General features: G+C 30.5%; 1 protein-coding gene across 5 annotated transcripts in view; it reads left to right on the top strand.

Annotated features, from left to right (window-relative positions):
* LOC144850801 (uncharacterized) overlaps positions 1-19,056 on the top strand; it is a 162,783-nt gene that overhangs the window by 114,496 nt on the left and 29,231 nt on the right. For 4 of the 5 annotated variants that reach the window (XM_078708248.1, XM_078708246.1, XM_078708245.1 and 1 more), the window contains 3 exons: positions 155-327; positions 12,658-12,821; positions 14,552-14,749. In XM_078708248.1, coding sequence (XP_078564374.1) covers positions 155-327; positions 12,658-12,821; positions 14,552-14,749 — 535 coding nt within the window. The remainder of the gene's footprint in view (positions 1-154; positions 328-12,657; positions 12,822-14,551; positions 14,750-19,056) is intronic. The other variant, XM_078708247.1, reaches the window with a different exon arrangement.

The raw sequence follows: 19,056 nt of genomic DNA, 5'->3' as shown, positions 1-19,056 counted from the left end.
AATAGTAGTCCTAATATTACTTGCTGACAGACTTTAGTTAAGACGGATTTAGTTGAGCAGGCTAATAATAATTGATACAGTTATCTGGCCAGGCTAGGTCTCATAGAAGTTTTTTCCCCCTAATAACAGTTTTGAAAATGTTATAATCTTTCAGATGAACCTGCATGTGATACGTCGCCCTCTGCAGCAAGCCGTAATTCCACCCCTTCCCATAGCGTGAAGTCATCGCACATTGTGCCACCACAACACATGATTCCTACCAGTACACCTCCTGTTGTTACTATCGCCCCAACACAAACTGCAAACCATGGATTGGACAGCAAAAGGGTACGTATCAATTAACATTCTAATGTAACGCTAATGCACAAAACCTCCTTCACATTATTACCATGGTCATTTTTTTACCAAATGCATATAGAAACATACTCCCATGTTGCAGCTTTAGTAATCAGCGCAGTTTTACCAGGTACCCATTTGTACAACTGGGTGGAGAGAGGCAAACATACAAGCAATGCAATGGTTCATAAACCAAAGCTATACAGACTTTCTCTCATACAAGTCATTAGAGTCTAATTATAACTGTCAATTATAATAAAAATATATTTGGTTACCTAAAGGTGTAATATTTGATAAATTGCTACTGTAAACCAGTCTCTAATTTAGCAAACATTATCCTCATTAGCATGTGTTAGTCAATGACAAGAAGGGGAAACAGTGATGTCATAAACAACATTGTGATTTTAATATAATAATGTTATTAAATTAGATTCAAGGTTTTAATGGTGCAAAGACTCTTGGCACTTGATTAAAAACTGGATATGAGTGGCAAGTGTACCATATACAAATCTCTGTTTATTGATAGCACATTGAGCGTCCAGATCCAGTGTGGGTGTGTCCATGAAAACCATAGAAAAGGAATTAAAGAAAAAGATTTCTTAAAAATACAGTACACTGGTTTGAATGAGTCAATAAAAGATACTTAAAGGTTATCACACCTATTTTTTTTTGTTCTCTGTAGTAAATTGTTTTGAGTTCTTTTTTAAACATTAAATAGGATTGTAATTCACAATGTAAACTTATTTTATTGAAAAGCTACATAAAAAAAACTGCCCCCCCCCCCATGCTTATAGGTTATTATCTATATAATGAATTTCCGAAAGGATTTAATAAAAGATAATTAAAATTTGATTATTGTCCCCAGGTGGTTATTTGTTCGTGGCTTGTTTAGTAGAAAGGAGCAGATCGGTATTAAACCTATAAACTTTAAATTTAAAAACCATACATAAAACACCCACCTTAAGTGCCATTTAATATCTCCCATACACGTCGATAAAAATATATTTCAAATTGTGCTGTTCAACTGGACTTAATCAACAAATTAGAAACATCGTTTTAATTCCATTTCAATAATCAATGGAATGTTCTATTAAAAATCATTGTGATAAAACATTCTCACATTTTATAATGATAAAATCTATGATAGAAAATATATTAAATGTTAATAATTAAATTGATAATTAAATATGACACTTGTTGTCACTATGTAAATAATTCAGTCGGAGAATCAAGTAGTCCGATTTAATTGGACCGAAGTATTCTTAATTTGATTTTGAGAAAACTATTTTAGTATGGACATGCAAATATTAATTTTTTCACGTTAGAACTGTAGCAATTTAATTGAGGAATAGGGTTTTTTTTTTTCAAAAGCAAAGTAGAAGCAGCATGAGTAGGCAAAACTTAAACAATGCTTAATTAAAATAAATAAACAAGAATAAAACAACGGCAAGCCAATAGTAAAATGACTACAAGTTTCGTTTATGTAATTACATTATTGTACTGTATTGTGTATACTGTGCAGTAGATGCATTCCGATTGAAAGAAAAATCTCCATCTTATCTCATCACGTATTTTAGATTGGAGGGAAACAACTAGCCTTCTTTATTGCATTTTGATACTACTACACTGTATTATATATTTTAAATGTAATTTTCCTAATCTACCAGTCCATATTTTTATACATCTACCAAATCATTTTACATATTACTTTACTGTTATTATTCATATCACTTTATTATATGTAATTATTGATTTCAATGTCTTTGTGTTTGAAGCTTTCTTTATTGATGCAACAGCTACTCTGACCTCCCTGAGTACTGTAGATGTTTTATAGCGCTATTGTGTTTAGACATTTAAACATTATTGTCTGATAGGTGAACAAAGACTATGAGAAGCAACAGCCTACTAAAGGCCAATCTAGCAAATTATCGCTTAGAGCCTGTGATACAGATATTATTAGTTTTCAAAATAAATGCGAGGTTCGTGTATTGTCTTGTTTAATATTAATTTATTATGTTATTTTATTCTTTGGCTCAACTCCTACGATACATTTTTTTAATCGATCATAAGGAAAAAAAATGTGCTATATAATATGAATATTTTAGTTAGTCAGGTCATATATCATTCGTAGATATCTAAAAAATTAGAACATATTGAATGTAATGATTAAAACTATCAAAAGAGACTCCTCACAATAACAAACTCATAAATTATCTAAATCTTTTATGTAGGAGTTTCTATAGAAGAGTCATTATATTTACTATATTATAGATTCTTGTCATTTGATTGAAGGATTGTGGGTCACATGATTTCAATAACTACTCCATTGAACTTGTATGTCATCCAGAGAAAATGTTGTTATATGCGAGTGCAATCTCCTTTTTGTCCGTTGAATTTTGTTAATGCGCGTTCATCCTAGTTACGCCATGAGCTAGCTAGGCTGTTGATCATTGTTCTACCCCACATCCAAAATTGGAGCAGCTGCATTTTTAATTTGTTTATAGGCCTATCTTCACGCTAAACGTAGGTGCCTTGTAACAAATAATTTCATTCAATGACAGATGATGTTCTATTTTCACCTCATGAAATTATTTGTACCATTGCACTTGCAAACATTCACTAATTATCTATTTTTAAACCATGCAATCAACTACCTGATTGAACAATAAAATAGGTGCCTTGTAACAAATAATTTCATTCAGTGACAGATGATGTTCTATTTTCACCTCGTGAAATTATTTGTACCATTGCACTCGCAAACATTCACTAATTGTCTATTTTTAAACCATGCAATCAACTATCTGAACCATCTTGTTTCCCTACTACAAATTTACTTGCTCGCTACCACATTTTACTGTTAATAAGCAACTAACCTCGGTCCCCGTCAACGTGTCTGGTTTTTCTACAAATTAATTCATCCTATATATTCGTTTGTTCCATTTGTTTTGGCATGAATTTGATATTGATGTTCAGAAAAAAATCTTAAATTTATGGCAATAAAATAGATTTTACTAATGGTTCAATCAAATCATATTTTGCTATGGAAACAATATTGTATGTGAATTAGTCCCTGTTCACCAATTGCATTGTGGGATTTCATTTTTTGAAAGGTTATATGATTTCTAAATTTTTCTGTAATATCAAATTTAAAAACATTTGTTGATGTAAAGCATTTTTTTGACACATTACCAAAATGAATTTTCAACAAGTTCTTGCCATTAAGCCATTCCCAATGAGGGGTATTAGCTGTATGTTTTATTCCTGAGTGGCCCATAAATGAATAAAAGAGGCTTGGCCTGGCAGAAGCTTTTAGGCCTAAACAGGACCATGTCAAAATGATACTATACTGTACTTACTGCAGTACTTAGCACTATAACCAGCAATTAACAAGGGTGAGGCAGTGTTGAGTGGGGTATAATCATTTTTGGTGACTACCTAATAAACTAAAGTTTTGCGTTGTTGCAGTAAAAAATCTAGTTACTGCAGTAACTGCAGGAGAAGAAATTGATTTTGTACTGATCCCAAATTAATCTGTTATTTTTACTATTTTACATTATTTACGTTGCTAGATTTATAACGATACAAGTAGTTTTGTGCGTGGATACTCATTTTCAAATAGTTAATTTTCTATCAATGGTTCATTACTAGTCAATGTAACATGTACATGATACATTTTCAGGCTACAGAAAATTTGTAACCTTTTTCAATGGTCATAACACATTAATGTAATGGTAATGGTACTTTTTATGTGTTTTATAGTTGAGATAATGGATTTAGGACTAAGTGTATGTTGTTTATGTTTGATTTATTTCTTTGATTTGAACAATTCTTTTTATTAGCCATGATTAATTGTGTTTTCTCTATTGAATATATTAGGGTTAACATGATCACAGGTTAGTGACTTGACATTTTTCAATGATTTGTCTGATCTTTTTTATACAGTTTCTCCCAATGCCAAAAGCAATCTTTATGGCTGATTCAAAGTACTTGATTTAGGACTATAGCCCATTCCGGAAATGTGGAAAATCAGCATACTGATCTGTAGGAACCATAGTTCATTTTAAACATGATCTGTGCGAGACTACAGTGTTGTAATGTTAGTTTGAGCAAGTACAATGATATTTAATGTTAGGTTGGACAAGCAATATGTCAGTTTGGGCTAGTTGGCATGTAATGTGAATTTTGGGCTAGTACAATATCATGCTATGTTAGTTTTGGACTAGTACAATATAATGTAATTGTCAGTTTTGGCTAGTACAACATGTATTGTCAGTTCGGGCTAGCAAATAATGGTAATTTGGTCTTGTACAATGACATGTATTGTAAGCTACAGTAGTAAAGCTAGCAGATTAGTGAGTAGAATAACTCACTGACAGTGACAAGCCCTTAAAATAGCTCCTTTTTTTCTTTATGTTGTTGACTGATCTCTTTCAACCTCTCTGGTGTTGGTTGTAATTTTGGAACAGGAGCTGTTAAGTTATATGGTTCACTCCCATCCAGCAGGGTGTTTTGATTAAATTGACCCTTTATGTCAAAGGTCAGACTAAAGTTAGGTTGAGTGACAGGTTTGGAATTCTGCTTGAATGATTAATAGCCAGCAGCAGCCCGACCTGTGACCTGTGGTGTAACTGTGTACTTTGTCATGTTAACTATTTATTCCTAGTCAATCATAACAGCATTTTAGTAACAATATCAGTAACATTATATTCTGTGTACTTTTAAGGATATTCCAGTAAAGTACAACCATAGTACTATACAAAGAACTAGTTGGAAAATAAAAAAATATAGAAAGCTTATTTTTAGTTAATTACAAGATACAGTTGACTATCTCAATAACTGAAACACACTCGTGGTATAAGGTCCATATTAGCCCAGCCCAAGGGTGTCCGGTATTGGAAGAGGTGATGTGCAGTATGATTGTGGCATCAAACCTAACTTCGGTTTCCAGAATCATAGAACAAGATACATAAATTTTGCATAAATCGAATTCGATAATATTTGGTATTCTCATCCAAGAAAATTTGGCCCAGGCTCTAGGACATGCCGTGTATGTGGCATTAGCATGGTCTTATCCAAAATATGGTTTAAACATTTGTAGACAGTGTTTCAGAATGTACGCTACTGATATTGGTTGGTTTCCAGATACTTGATGAATTGAATATTAGTTGAATGTTACTGATTTCTTCACACTTTTGATACGCAGAAAGTTCTTGTGTGATCAGTTTTAACACTTTTATACCTCCATGTCGTTAACTCCAATGTACCTAATATAACTCTGATAGGTGACGTAACAATAGACAAGAATTTCAGACGAGTCGGAATAAGCCTTGAAATAACAATTTGTTTGTTTTAAACCTGTGTGGTGTGAACACACTCTTTGTATTTGAAGTTTCTTCAAACTTTACTACAGACAATTTACTCCTGAGAAGTCTCAAGAGTAAATGTGCTACTTCCGTGTACACATGGGAAGTATGGATACGCGATAGTGGACAGCATTGTGTAGACACAATTACTGTTCAAAGTAAAATGCACTTTGTAATAGACAAGCATCGTGTGGACGCTCATCGAAAGTAACATGCGCATTTCATGTTTGATGTAACATGACCAGACATACTGTAAGACCATCTGAACATACACTATTGTAACTCCAATAGCCTGCAATTAAACTCCAATGGCTGGCAATTAAACTCCAATGGTGGAAAAGAGCCTGTAAACATCTTTGTTGTTACTCAAGACTGTCCACTTTATTGCATGAATTATTGGAAAAGGTTAGCAGGTTGAACTGTGTAATCTGGTTACTGACTGATGGATTGCAAAATTTGCTTCCTAAGAAGATAAAATTGACCAGTTAAATATTGTCATCCAAGGTAGTAAATTCATCAATCTTTATTTAGCATAGTCAATGAATACATTTATTATAAGATTAATTTTAATGGAAGATTTACGTGGGATTTGTAATCACAAGTTTGAATACTAAATGGCATTGCTTGTCCGGGAGTTCTTCAAAGAAATGCTTGTTTGTGTTTTTTTATTTTTGCACATTTTTTTTTGTAAGAATTTTTTTTTTTTTTTTTTTCACTTTGTATTTAATAAATTATAATTTAAAGCTTTAATATTTTGCTTTAAATGTAAGACTTTCCAAAAACCATGATGATTTATGTGCGATGTTACACAGAACGTTTATAGATAAATCTATGATACTAATTCAGAGACTCGTTAATTTTACCAAGTGTGTAAATGGGCTTTTATCTCAGTTTGCTTAATAGGGTAAGATACTACTTTCCAACACAGCTCGGGTTCTGTACAGCATTTTGCTATACAAAGACTTGTGTATACACAGTAAAATACAGGGTTTCTTTTCTTGAATAATATGCAAAAAATGTCATTATATTTTCTAAGAGATACAAAACTACAGGCTAATTAACTCTACACCTCATTTTCTTAATTGCCTGTGAAATCTCATTAACACTAATGCCTTTTATTAGTTTCTCACATAGATGTTTATTGTGCGTTTCTTTAAAATAGTTCCTAAATGAAGTCCTGTAATTGCATGCAAATCAACTTGAACGCGGCCTTTGTCATAGCAGAAATTGGTTGACAAATGGATACAACATTAGTAAATAATTCCCAAGTGAAGGCCACACTGTTCAAATTAGATGCATTTAGTTTATTTTAAAACATTTTTTTTGTATTTTCATTTTTGCAATGATTAGACACTAACATTAGAATGAGTAATGAGGTCTTGGGTTGCTCGATCAGCCATTAAAAGCTAAATTACTCTTCTTTAATAGATTTTCACAATGATAATAAGCCATTGTAAAGATTGCTCTGCATTCTGTAATTACATAAAATGTTTATCATTTTTGTTTTGGTTATCGCATTTAAATCACTTAAATGTCGATATTATATTAGGTTTACCATTCTACTCATTAAAATTATGTGCTTTTTTTATATTTATGAATTTTTGCATTTTAATAATTTCGACAAACACGAGTAGGCCTACAAACAAACAGCTTGAAAGGAGGCCAACAGCTTCTGTAATAAAAAAAAAAGCCAGAACATGTACAATTAAATAGGATTAATATTAAGTTAGTTCGTATTTAAAATTAAATTTTCCAGGCTGTCTAACTTTAACAGAAACATTAATTTTTAATATCAGCTGGTAGCCTATTCCACATACAAAAAATAAATGTAGTTGGAATACAATGATTTAGCTATTGATTTTAGATATGTTTAATCAACATATTTAAAATGAAACAATGTTGTTTATAAAATAATAGAAAAATAGTATAATAATTCATTCATTTATCAGTGGAAAATTACTTCCATTTATTGTCATTTGCATATAAAGTATACATAGAAATTATGTTTGCTCTGAGTATACAAACAAACAATTACAAAGTAATAATAGTAATGATGCTTTTAGATTAAATTACAATAATATTAATATATCACATGTTTTGTAGTGACTTTTTAAAAAATTATAATTTTAATCAATTTCCATATTTACCAATATTCAAAATTCTCATAACAAAAGGTAACATTTAATCAAGCATATCACGAAAGAACAGCTAAATTTAATGATGTTTTAAAAATATTCATCAACATTTTTTAAAATAATACTTGGCCTACCCTAGGAATTGAAATTTACCCCAAAAAAAAAATTATTTATGTAAATTGTATACACAGACTAATATAATAAATTATAATAAACTACAAAATAGTCAGATTTACTCTTAAATTTTTTTTTTAACATAGTCCATAAATGATTATATATTATTAAAAATTAGTAATAACAGTTTAAAATTAAATCACACAGCAATTAATAATATTAATATTAGATATCAGTAATTACATTATAAATATGAATTATAAAGCAATTGTCCAATTGAGCAATAAAACTATTTTTAAAAAATACAGTTTTAGCCAAATTCACTATTAAAAATGATCTCTATATTATTAGTATTTTATTATACAGTAGTATACTATATATTAAAATTCAATTATGTTTTATTATTTAGACATAACTGTAAAATACGGTTTCTAACCCTAATATACTTTATACATAAAACGAATACTACGTATCGATACTCATTTTTAGGAATCAAATTACACGATTACAACACGGAGAACTTGACTCAGACTCTTGTTATAGGTTGCTATAATGTGACGACCATATGAATCTCTCAACAGAACTACGTTAATGGGCTAGTATATAGCGTTTGATTAATTAATATGAATTTCAATGTATTAGAATGAAGTTTAATTGATGATGGTATATATATCTAGTAAAGAATGTACATACAGATAATCTGGAAATGAATGCTGACTGATAGTGATTGATCTAGCAAGGTCAATATGGGCAGCCATTATGGCAAAAATAACTTGGACATAAAACAAAATCCTGTATTGTTGTAAGTCAGAATATAAACCTGTTTCCACTAGGCGAATTTGTTTACAAGAATCTGTTTGCATGCCTATATTGTTTTCATCTTTCAAACCTCCTACTCTGATGATCGCAAATAGTTGTTTGAACACAATTTTAGGAGATACGCGATGGAAATAAAAATGGTGGAAAGGTAGCGCAATTGTTTTTTACTCTGTGAAAATGTTGGTAACACCAAGTTAACTTAATAAAGAGCTGAGATAATAATACATCATGTATTTGTTTGTCTTACATTCTATTCTGTATACAATTTCTTTTTCTATTTTGGCCTTGGTGGCTGCTCATATATAGATAAGAAAAATGATTTATATTGGACAGCGCATTATACAGTTAATACCCGTTTCTTATAACTCACTGATTGATTGATTAATAATTTGACAGGGATAAATTCATGCATTTGCAGTAAAAACATAAAATTTGTGTATGAAAACATTTATCCAAAGTAGAATTATGGCTTAATTTTCACATTTTATCTTATTTAAATGATAAAATTGATTTTACAGTATAGTAATATATAAAGGATTGATGTCTCCTTACATTCCGATCTGGTTGTCTTGTTTTTTTTTTTGTTTTTTTTGGTGGGATGGGGGGATAACTGACTAGTTTTTGTATGTAACTTTTGAACCAAATACAGTGATCACTTTATAGGAGTATCCCCAAAACAAGAATTGGCCATATTGTTAAAATACAGTAATTATGTATTTTCTCTTTATTTTCCACTTAATAGCATGTGCCATGAGGGATAGGACTTCTCCTGTAATTTATTTTTAGGATATTTTATGCAGGCGTGCATTTTACAATATTGCAAATAAAGTACATTTTGAATAAGATCAAAATATTACTGTACATAAATGGGGGAAAAGTTTTAGCTAATAAAATAAAAGAGTAAAGTTTATAAATTGTTCACAGTCATGAGTATCATATAAACAATAGCAAATCAAAAATGTTGTTTTTTATTGTAACTGAACGTACCAGCAGTCAGGAAATTTAATAGATATCAGAATCAGTCGTTTATCTACATCTTCTAACTTCAAGTTATTTAGTCGCAGACGTGTATAGAATACAACTTTCAGTCTTGATTGCTACAGACGCTTTTGATATTATTTTTCATCTCATGAAAAAGAATAATTTAAATGTTGTAGGACAACACTATAAGTCATGTAATTGTGACTTGCTGTGATTTGTGATAACATACACGACATGGTTTTTTGTGACATAAAACTTTATGTTTGTCTTCTTTCCATTACGAAAGAAACAAGTTTTTTGACACACAGGGGAGATGCTGATTCTGTGTCGTTCATAAGGGTGTCATCCTGCAGAGTTGGCCATTTTTATTCCTCCCTTAATATTTGTAGGCAAATCATCTTCTAACTATCATTGTTTTTTTTTCGTAGAATGTGACCTACATTTTCTTGAATATTGCTACTTTAGTATAAAATCGTGTAATTGGCCTATACTTTAGTAGTATACATGGCTTGAATATTTATCATCATTTCATCTTTCAATTTTCTTTAACTTGATTATTTTTTCAATTTAATTAAATATAAAAAAAATTCTGATTTTCTAAGATTAAACCATTTGTTATACATTTCAATGCTTAGATAATTTTAAAAGTTACTTAATCAATAACTTATTGATTGATATTGATTATTTCAAAAGTGATTGATTAATTAAAAGTAAATCACAAAATATTTTTCTTTCAGATTGAAACATTTGTACATTTTACAAGTTTTCAATTTATTTACAGTATGTTGAATGCTTAGATCATTTTTAACACCTAATCAATACCTTATTGATTGATATTGATTAATTTGTAGTCAATTATTTTAAGTATTAAATCACAAAATATTTTGAAAATTGCAATTCTTTTTTGTAGTCAAACACTTAGATAATTTTAAACAACCAATCAATATTTTATTGATCGATAATGATTATCAATCAATATTTTATTGATTGATATGCATTATTGATTAATAATGATTATCAATCAATATTTTATTGATTTATATGCATTATTGATTAATAATGATTATCAATCAATATTTTATTGATTGATAATGATTATCAATCAATATTTTATTGATTGATATGCATTATTGATTGATAATGATTATCAATCAATATTCTATTGATTGATAATGATTAATTTTTAGTAAAAAATCACAAAACATTTCCCGTTTAATAAAGTCAGATTAAGTATAAACTTGAAGAATACAATTAAATCTTTAAACTTTGATTGTCAAAGTTTGCTTGTGACAAGTTTTGTTTGAGTATCGGTTTAAACGAGTATCGTAATGATGTGGTAGACGCGCACTCGTTATAGCGTGACAATCATACCGCTGGGAAGACGATAATGCTGTAAGCCTTAATGCTTGCCCTCCAACTTTAATAACAACATCAAATAGAAAATAAAAATCTAACATATACTGCGTCAAGTGTGGCTTCATTTAACGGCTCGACAACGGCGATGTTGTACAAATCATACAAGCCGTGGCGTGTAGCATAGTTTAATAGCTCTCCATTGGCATCAGGTGTTCTCGTTATTTTTTTGATATCAAATTCTGTAGTTCAAATTAAGAATTGCATTAGTTTAGCATCAAGACATTTTTTTGTACATGCTCAGAACCGTGTCATTTGACTATAGCCACCTATGCATCAAGTGATCATAACAAATATTAAAAAAACATTTTGTTTTAATATTATTATGTCTACAGTATATACAGTACTAATTGATAGTTTTAACAACAATTTTTATTTTATTTTTATCTCCATTCATGGTCACATATTAATTGTTCACTTTCACAATAATATAATTTTCTAATTATAAACAACATAATTGATTTTTTAAATATAAAATTTTAAATATGAATTTTAAAAGAAGCAAATTATTATTATTGCAGGGATTTAAAAAAAAAAATAAATATATCTTCATTTTTATTTGTTATTTAACTTTATTCACAAAACACAAAAAAGTGCTAGCTTTAACATTGTGGTCTTACTGTACCATTCTGCATTTAATTTTCAAAATTATGAAATTAAATACTGTAAACCGTAAATAATATTTTGTTAAATTGAAGAGGTCAGTAATAATAAAAACAGGGATTTGTATCATTGTCAGTTGTAAAGCAATGGTGTTAATTTCTGTAGATTGATAACGGGAAAAGCACTTAAGTTAATCTGTAGGTGGCAAACCTTGTACATCCACCTCATCTCTTATTCATTTAATTGTATTATTTTGAGTATTTTCCAAACAAAGAACTGTTTTTAGTTGAGTTGTTTATTGTTCGTTCCAATGCACCTATGCACATTTTTCATCTACAGTATGAAAACAAAATGTATTTATTTAATTTTTATGTAATTTTGCTTAATGAGGGTGATCAAAATAGCAAAGGCTTACAAGCAGGCCCTCAAACACTTACATTAAGAGAATGGTACATACACGTAAAATAACAGTCTAAGTTTTGTATCAAAAAAAGTAAATGGTTTGTGCAATCTGTTTTCAGTTTAGAAACCATACCAAAATTATTTTACTTCAATTACTGCAGTAATGACATTTTTTATTGCAATGATGTATGATTTTAGTTTGTTTCAATAGTACTATAGATTGTTAGGAACTTTTCTGCAATAAACAGAGTCTATGATTATATAGTTCACTATAATATCTCTATGATTATCCTAAGAGTGTTTGCTAAATAATTAATTAAAGGGTACACAACATGTACTGTAGTAGTATTGCATTACTAATACAATAACATTGCAATTAATAATTATTAAAGATATTAAGATGATTATGTTACAAAACTTATTATATATATTATTAATTTACAAATTCATCATAATATTTAAATCTTATTATTTTGCATTTTGTCTTACAGGAGCATGATCACCATCATCATCATCGGCGACCAACATCAAGTGACCGGCATCACATGAGACCACCGTCCGAATCGTCGCACTCCAGCTCATCGCACGCTATCCACAGCTCGCTGTGGAACAACAAGGATAGTCCTGGAGCAGCCCCGCATAGGTGGGATGAAAAGTTGGTCGCTTTAAACTTTATCAGAATCATTTGTCGTCCATGCATGTTTTTCATGTCATCTATATAAATTATACTTATTCTAGTTTTCTGCTTCTACTTTGGGTACATTAACACAATTCTAATTCACCTTTAGCAGCATATGTTGTAAACTTGAAAATTAGTATGCAAGGATCTGTTGAATGTAGTGCTTTTTAACCCCATATCCTAGCATTTTTACTATAGAATTGTAGATTATTAACATCACAGTACCCCCTGCTGTAAACACAATTATCTATATATAATTTTTTTAAATTTCATTTTAATTCATGGCTTTCATTTTATATTACTGTATTACTTCATCACAAACGAAATTGAATAAAAACTGATGTTCCAACCCACAACCGGTTAGAGCGTGGTAACGCAATCTACGCAACGTAAAAAAATCCTCTTCTAATCATTGTGTTTGCCCCCGCCTGCGTGAAATCAAACCTGCGATGTTTGCAGCACTATTGCGTCGTCGGTTCCCACTTGTGATTATACAATACATCACTTTGCGTCGATACGTCGCTGCGTTGTGTTCTAGTGGGAACCAAGCTTTACAAATAATTTAATTTTTCTTTAACTGGGATGGGGAAGGGGAAGAGACAGATGATCTGATACAGATTTTACATATATTCCAGCACTTGTTGACGCACACTATTTTTGTTGATCTTTTCCCTCTGTTATTGTACTTTACATCATTAAAAAATACCTTGGCATTTCAGTGTTTAGTACAGAGCTGTGTCGCGCTATCTTAGAAATTAATGGATTATTAAAGATTAAAGACAAATAACCTTCTAAAATCAGAGAGAAAAACATTTATTTTAAACCAAAATCAGGAGAAATTGCGAGAGGCTCCCATAAAAATCGGAAAGAAAAGGTTGGAACAGCATTATATCATCCAATATGATTAAAAATGATTCATTCTACTTAGCATTTTTATACAGATATTGTAAAACCCAATTGAAATTATTAATATTCAGATGACATAAAAATGTATAGTTAAAAATAAGCTAATAGCGACTAGTATGAGATGTAATGGTATGTTATATAAAGCTAATTCCTTTGACACTATAAATAGGTGGTTAGTATGCATGGCAGGTAGGACTTTAATGTTCAAGTTTGACAAATAACATGAGACTTTAAAGGATTGTAACAGGACTTTAGGCTTTTTCTTACAAATACATAGGTTACTTGCAAAATCTACACATATAAAGTTGAAATGCTCTTTTTTTTTCATGGATTATTTGATACTACAGTAGATTACTTGCATTGCAATACGTTCTTGTGTTGCCTCCTACTGCATCTTCGGAACCAAACAAAGTGTCCTCTAAATAGGTGTCCATAAGGCTTAAAACATATTTTGTTCGTATTTGTTTTATGGAAAAGTTTTCCCTAAATGGGTAACCCAAAGGTACTGTAACACCAACTATGAAAATAATGACAAATGATAATAAGGATGATACAGTTAAACCTCATTAGGTCGGGGAAAAAACCAGATTGGACTCCTTTGTGGTATTGTACGCGTGTGTGCTTACAAATGCCAATATGATTAACAAACAGGCTTTTGAATGCTGTTAAGGTCTACTTACAAGAGATGTCTGCACATGGAGGTTAAACTGTATCATGTAATTGTCTACGTATATTAATTAATGTTTTCCTACAATTTTCTTATTTGCAAATTTCTTCTTTTTTTTCCGTTTGATTCTTAGGCCTGTAGCTCAACTTGCATCAAAGCCAGAAGATGTACACAGAGGTTTTCATCCTTATCGCCATGCCGATGAGCTTCATAAGGTTTTGGCACCTACACATATGCAGTATGACCCCAGTAGTGCATCGGTACTTTCAGCAGGGTACCCATATCACCCTGCCTTTCTACCCCCTACTCATATGCAGTTTCCTCATTTAAGGTGAGTTTCTATTTGTTTTTCAAATTCAAGTTTAATTATTATAATATGACTATTTGTTTCCTGACAGTGTCATCTATTCAACAAATATCTACCACACAGTATCATTTTCCGTTTACCATAATTTTGAAAAGGAGGGGTACAGAGACAGGATAGTGGATCCCTGGTCTAGACCAATCACTTCATTACAGTTATATTCAACAATGCCTCACTAAATTTAAAAGGTGAAAATTATTGTTCCTCCTTGTAACCAACCACTTGGCCAATAAATGGCCTCAACTTTCAAATGATCATCTTGTGTATGGCTACACCCACAGATCAGCATTTCAAAAGTAGTCTGTTGGCTTGCTTAAGCTCTGTCTACACTATCAAACTTTATGTGACAATTTGATGTGCCCATATATGAACATGATTATGTCATATCACTACCATATTTGGGCATATCATCATCATATTTTTTTAGTGTTTGATAGCGTAGACAGATCTTTCGTTCTAGGTTCGGTCCTACTGGTGTAGAGAAAATGAGAAGTTGTTTAGGCATAGACATGAAGGCGAAAGGACGTCATGGCTAGCCTTAGGACATGATTGTTTAGGCTGCACTGTATTTGAGGGGTTACTGCTACAATTACGCTAATATTATTAGATAATAATGAGAACTTAATGCGAGTGAAGAATTCTCATTACTTATAGGTTATCCAATCCTAATGATTCGTTAATTTCTAATTATTAATCTGAACCTATCATTTGCACAAAGTCTAATTCAAATTTAACGGACTCGTATTACTATGTATTTAGGTTAGATTTCAAGCCAACGGAAGCATTAACACAGTGAATATCTTCATTGTAATTTGTGTGTTGTAGGAGTCCTTATATTTGAAGAAACTAATGTATGTGTACTGTAGTTCTAATCAAAGCAGTGCATACACTGATCTGTATTGTCTGTTGATTGATTATAAACTATAAAATGATTGTACATGGCATGTTATTGCTTCTCCTAATATACAAAAGCACTCAGGGGATTTTATACTGAGGTAATTAATATCCCTTTTAATGTATTAATAGCCAGTTTTGTAATCACGTGTGTAGGCCATATCAATCCATAGATCAAAAGGTCTAGCCCTAGTACATTAAACGACTTCAATACAGATCCTACCTACGTCAAATGTGTGTAAAACGACCGATATTGAAAGTTGAATTTAGTTAACCAGTTTGTTATGTAATTTGATACCTCGCTGTTGCATCGCTTTAAAAATCTTTAATTAAATGTTTATTTACAAGTCTGTAAACAATGTAAAAACACATTCTGAATATTATAACGGAAAACTTACAATATCAAAATGTGATACGTCCGTAGGGAAATGGTTGGCGCCAGATGATAGACATTTACGATATTATTTTAGGTAGATATTTCAATATGAAATTGAATAATGTTTGTGCTTTACCTTATTGCATGACATCATTAAATTAAATTCAGTGAAGATTTGATAAATGGGGAAGAATAAAGTTATACTTTGAAACATTTCAAAGATATCCATGATGTCAGCAAACATTTCATCTGTCTACACTATGAAACTTTATATGATGTGCCCATATATGGACATGATGATGTCATATCACTACCATATTTGGGAATATCTCTACCATATTTGGGCACATCACACTTTTTTGTCCAACTAGTTTGATAGTGTAGACAGTGCTTTAGACTTGATGGAGTTCTTTTTCTACAAAAGGGGCAAAATATTTAGAACTAGGCTAATTAGGCCAATTATCATATGTTCCTCTCTAGTTTAAAAAGGTGAGAATCCCTCTGGTTACCAGATGTGCGATCCTGATGTTATACTCAAGAATTAAAGTAATGTTGACCATTTCTATGCAGTACAGAAATAACTAATTTAAAATCATATTTTTTAAACATAATTTCTTGCCTATTGAAACATGGCATTTTGACTATCTCTAGGTAATGATGATGTCATTATACTATACAACATACAGCATTTAATTCACCATTTTAATTAGCACAGTTAGACACAAACTGGTGTAGTATAGAAAAATGGAATTTTTATTATTAATTAGTGTGTAAAAACACGAAATTAATAGTCGCACATTGAAACCTTAATCAAAGGCGCCGCGGTTCTTGACTGATCATTTAATGTATAGATGATCACGAGTGAATAAATTTATATTTTATGCTTCTTTTCATAATATTTATATATTATGATTATAATTCATGTTGATTATGAGAGAACATGAACTTGTTCCAAATATAAATCCTAGTAATGTTTATGAATGTGTTTTGTATGATCTATGAATTTCAAAATGTTTTAATAATCCATTTTGTCTATGCACATGCATAATTTATGTTTACCGGTAAAGGCACTGTTCTTTTTATTAAATATTGCCAATCAATGTTAGTAAAATTGTAATTAAAAAGATGTGATACTCGATTCTGTTGCAGGAATGACGCCCTCAAAAAGTAGTTCAAAGTATTAAAATTGCACTTTTGCGCATACAGTAATGGGTCCATGTCAAAATCATTCTACTGCAGTTACTACAGTAATTATATTTCTTTCACTCTGTATTCCAGTTTGTGCAATTATTTATCAAACCTTTTCTGATCATACTTCGACAGCATACATTGTAAAATGTAGCCATGCCAAATTAGTTAATTATTATTATTTATTCAGGCAAAATATACATTTTACAAAATATAATACAAATCAACAAATTAAACAAACACACAAGAAGAAAATATAAAATCATAGTCACTAGCTGCCAGGAAAGCACAAAAGCAGCCTAAGCCACTGTCACCTCCAACCATTATTATCTAACTAATTCAATTATTATCTAACTTATTAAAATTCATAAACCAATTTACAGAATATTTTCAAAACTCATTCATCTTTGAAAAAAAATTTATAATAATTTAATAAAAGGTATAGCCTCCAAAAAATATTTTTACTGTGATAATTGCAATTTTTCTTGTAAATTTCTAACGCGGTCGATAAGCTCTATAGTTATTTTTATACTCTAGTCTGTCTCATTATATTTGAACACATTTAATACCCAATTAAAATTGACAGAATTACAGAATAGTACATTAAGTGTATTATATACTATACCAAATTTATTTTGCGGTATGACGTATACCACGGAGGAATATGATGTAACTAAGAAACGATTTTTTTAATCATTTACAATTTGTTACAATCACCATTGTTGTCAATTTAATTACTGTTCGATTGTAATCAAATGACTTCTTGGAACTCGTGTGTGTAATAAAAAATCGGTTATTCCTTGATCTACTCTTAAAGAATTATTGGTTAAATATCTTACGCCATTGTTATGTAGTCCCTACTAAAAACATAATATTCTCAGTCTCTATAAAGCATATTCAAAAACTTGGTGAGCTATGTAACTTTTGATTATTTTAACTTGATTTCCATGTTTTATTTGAGAGAATAAGTTGTATCCTTGATATCTGGTTCGTATCACATCATCAGGTTTTTGTTTATAACACACCTAAATTGATTTTGATTTCATTTGATTGGATGATTGTGGGTCACATGGTGTCTGATACTGATAGACGTACTTATTAATTAATTTAGTGAAAGATGAAGGTTTTTATTTTCTTAAGGCTTTTTGCCTCATGAAAATAGAATTTCATCTTTCACCTCATGAAATTATTTGTACCATCGCATTCATAAACATTCATTATTTATATACTATTACATGGTAAAGATCTATACCATTATTATATTATACAACCAGCTTTGAGTAAACATTTTAGAATTTTGTGTGATGCAGTTAGGTATGTGTAACCAGCCTGTGTTGTCTAAACTGACCTACCGCTACCAAAATGCTTTCTTTTGGAATCAGCTAAGAGTCTTTAATTCAGTAATATAGAAAATTGAAATGGTTTTTTGATATCAAATGCTGTAAATTCTTTGGCTTGGTAAAAATGAAATTATACGGATATAAAGTACCATAATAATTCAATTCACAATAATTTGATTATATTATAATTTTTTTATACCTATATTGGGAATAAATTTGTCTCAGATTATTATTTTGTGATCAAACAAAATATTAAATAACACATTTGAATTTTAAGATTGACATATTTAAAAATATCCATCACATTATCCACTAGTGCATTCATGTTCTAAGAAGTAGGCACCAGAGGTCTATAATGTTTCCCACGCGTCGTAACAAATTATGACAGAAAATCTGATCTAGTATTAACATTCATGTTGAATTCCCACGTTAGTTGTCTGTTAGCATAGACACCAGGCCATGTTCGTGATGACCAG

This window comes from Antedon bifida, chromosome 8 (genome assembly GCF_963402885.1).
Source record: "Antedon bifida chromosome 8, ecAntBifi1.1, whole genome shotgun sequence".
NCBI lineage: Eukaryota > Metazoa > Echinodermata > Crinoidea > Comatulida > Antedonidae > Antedon > Antedon bifida.
This window is presented reverse-complemented; position numbering and strand designations above follow the sequence as displayed.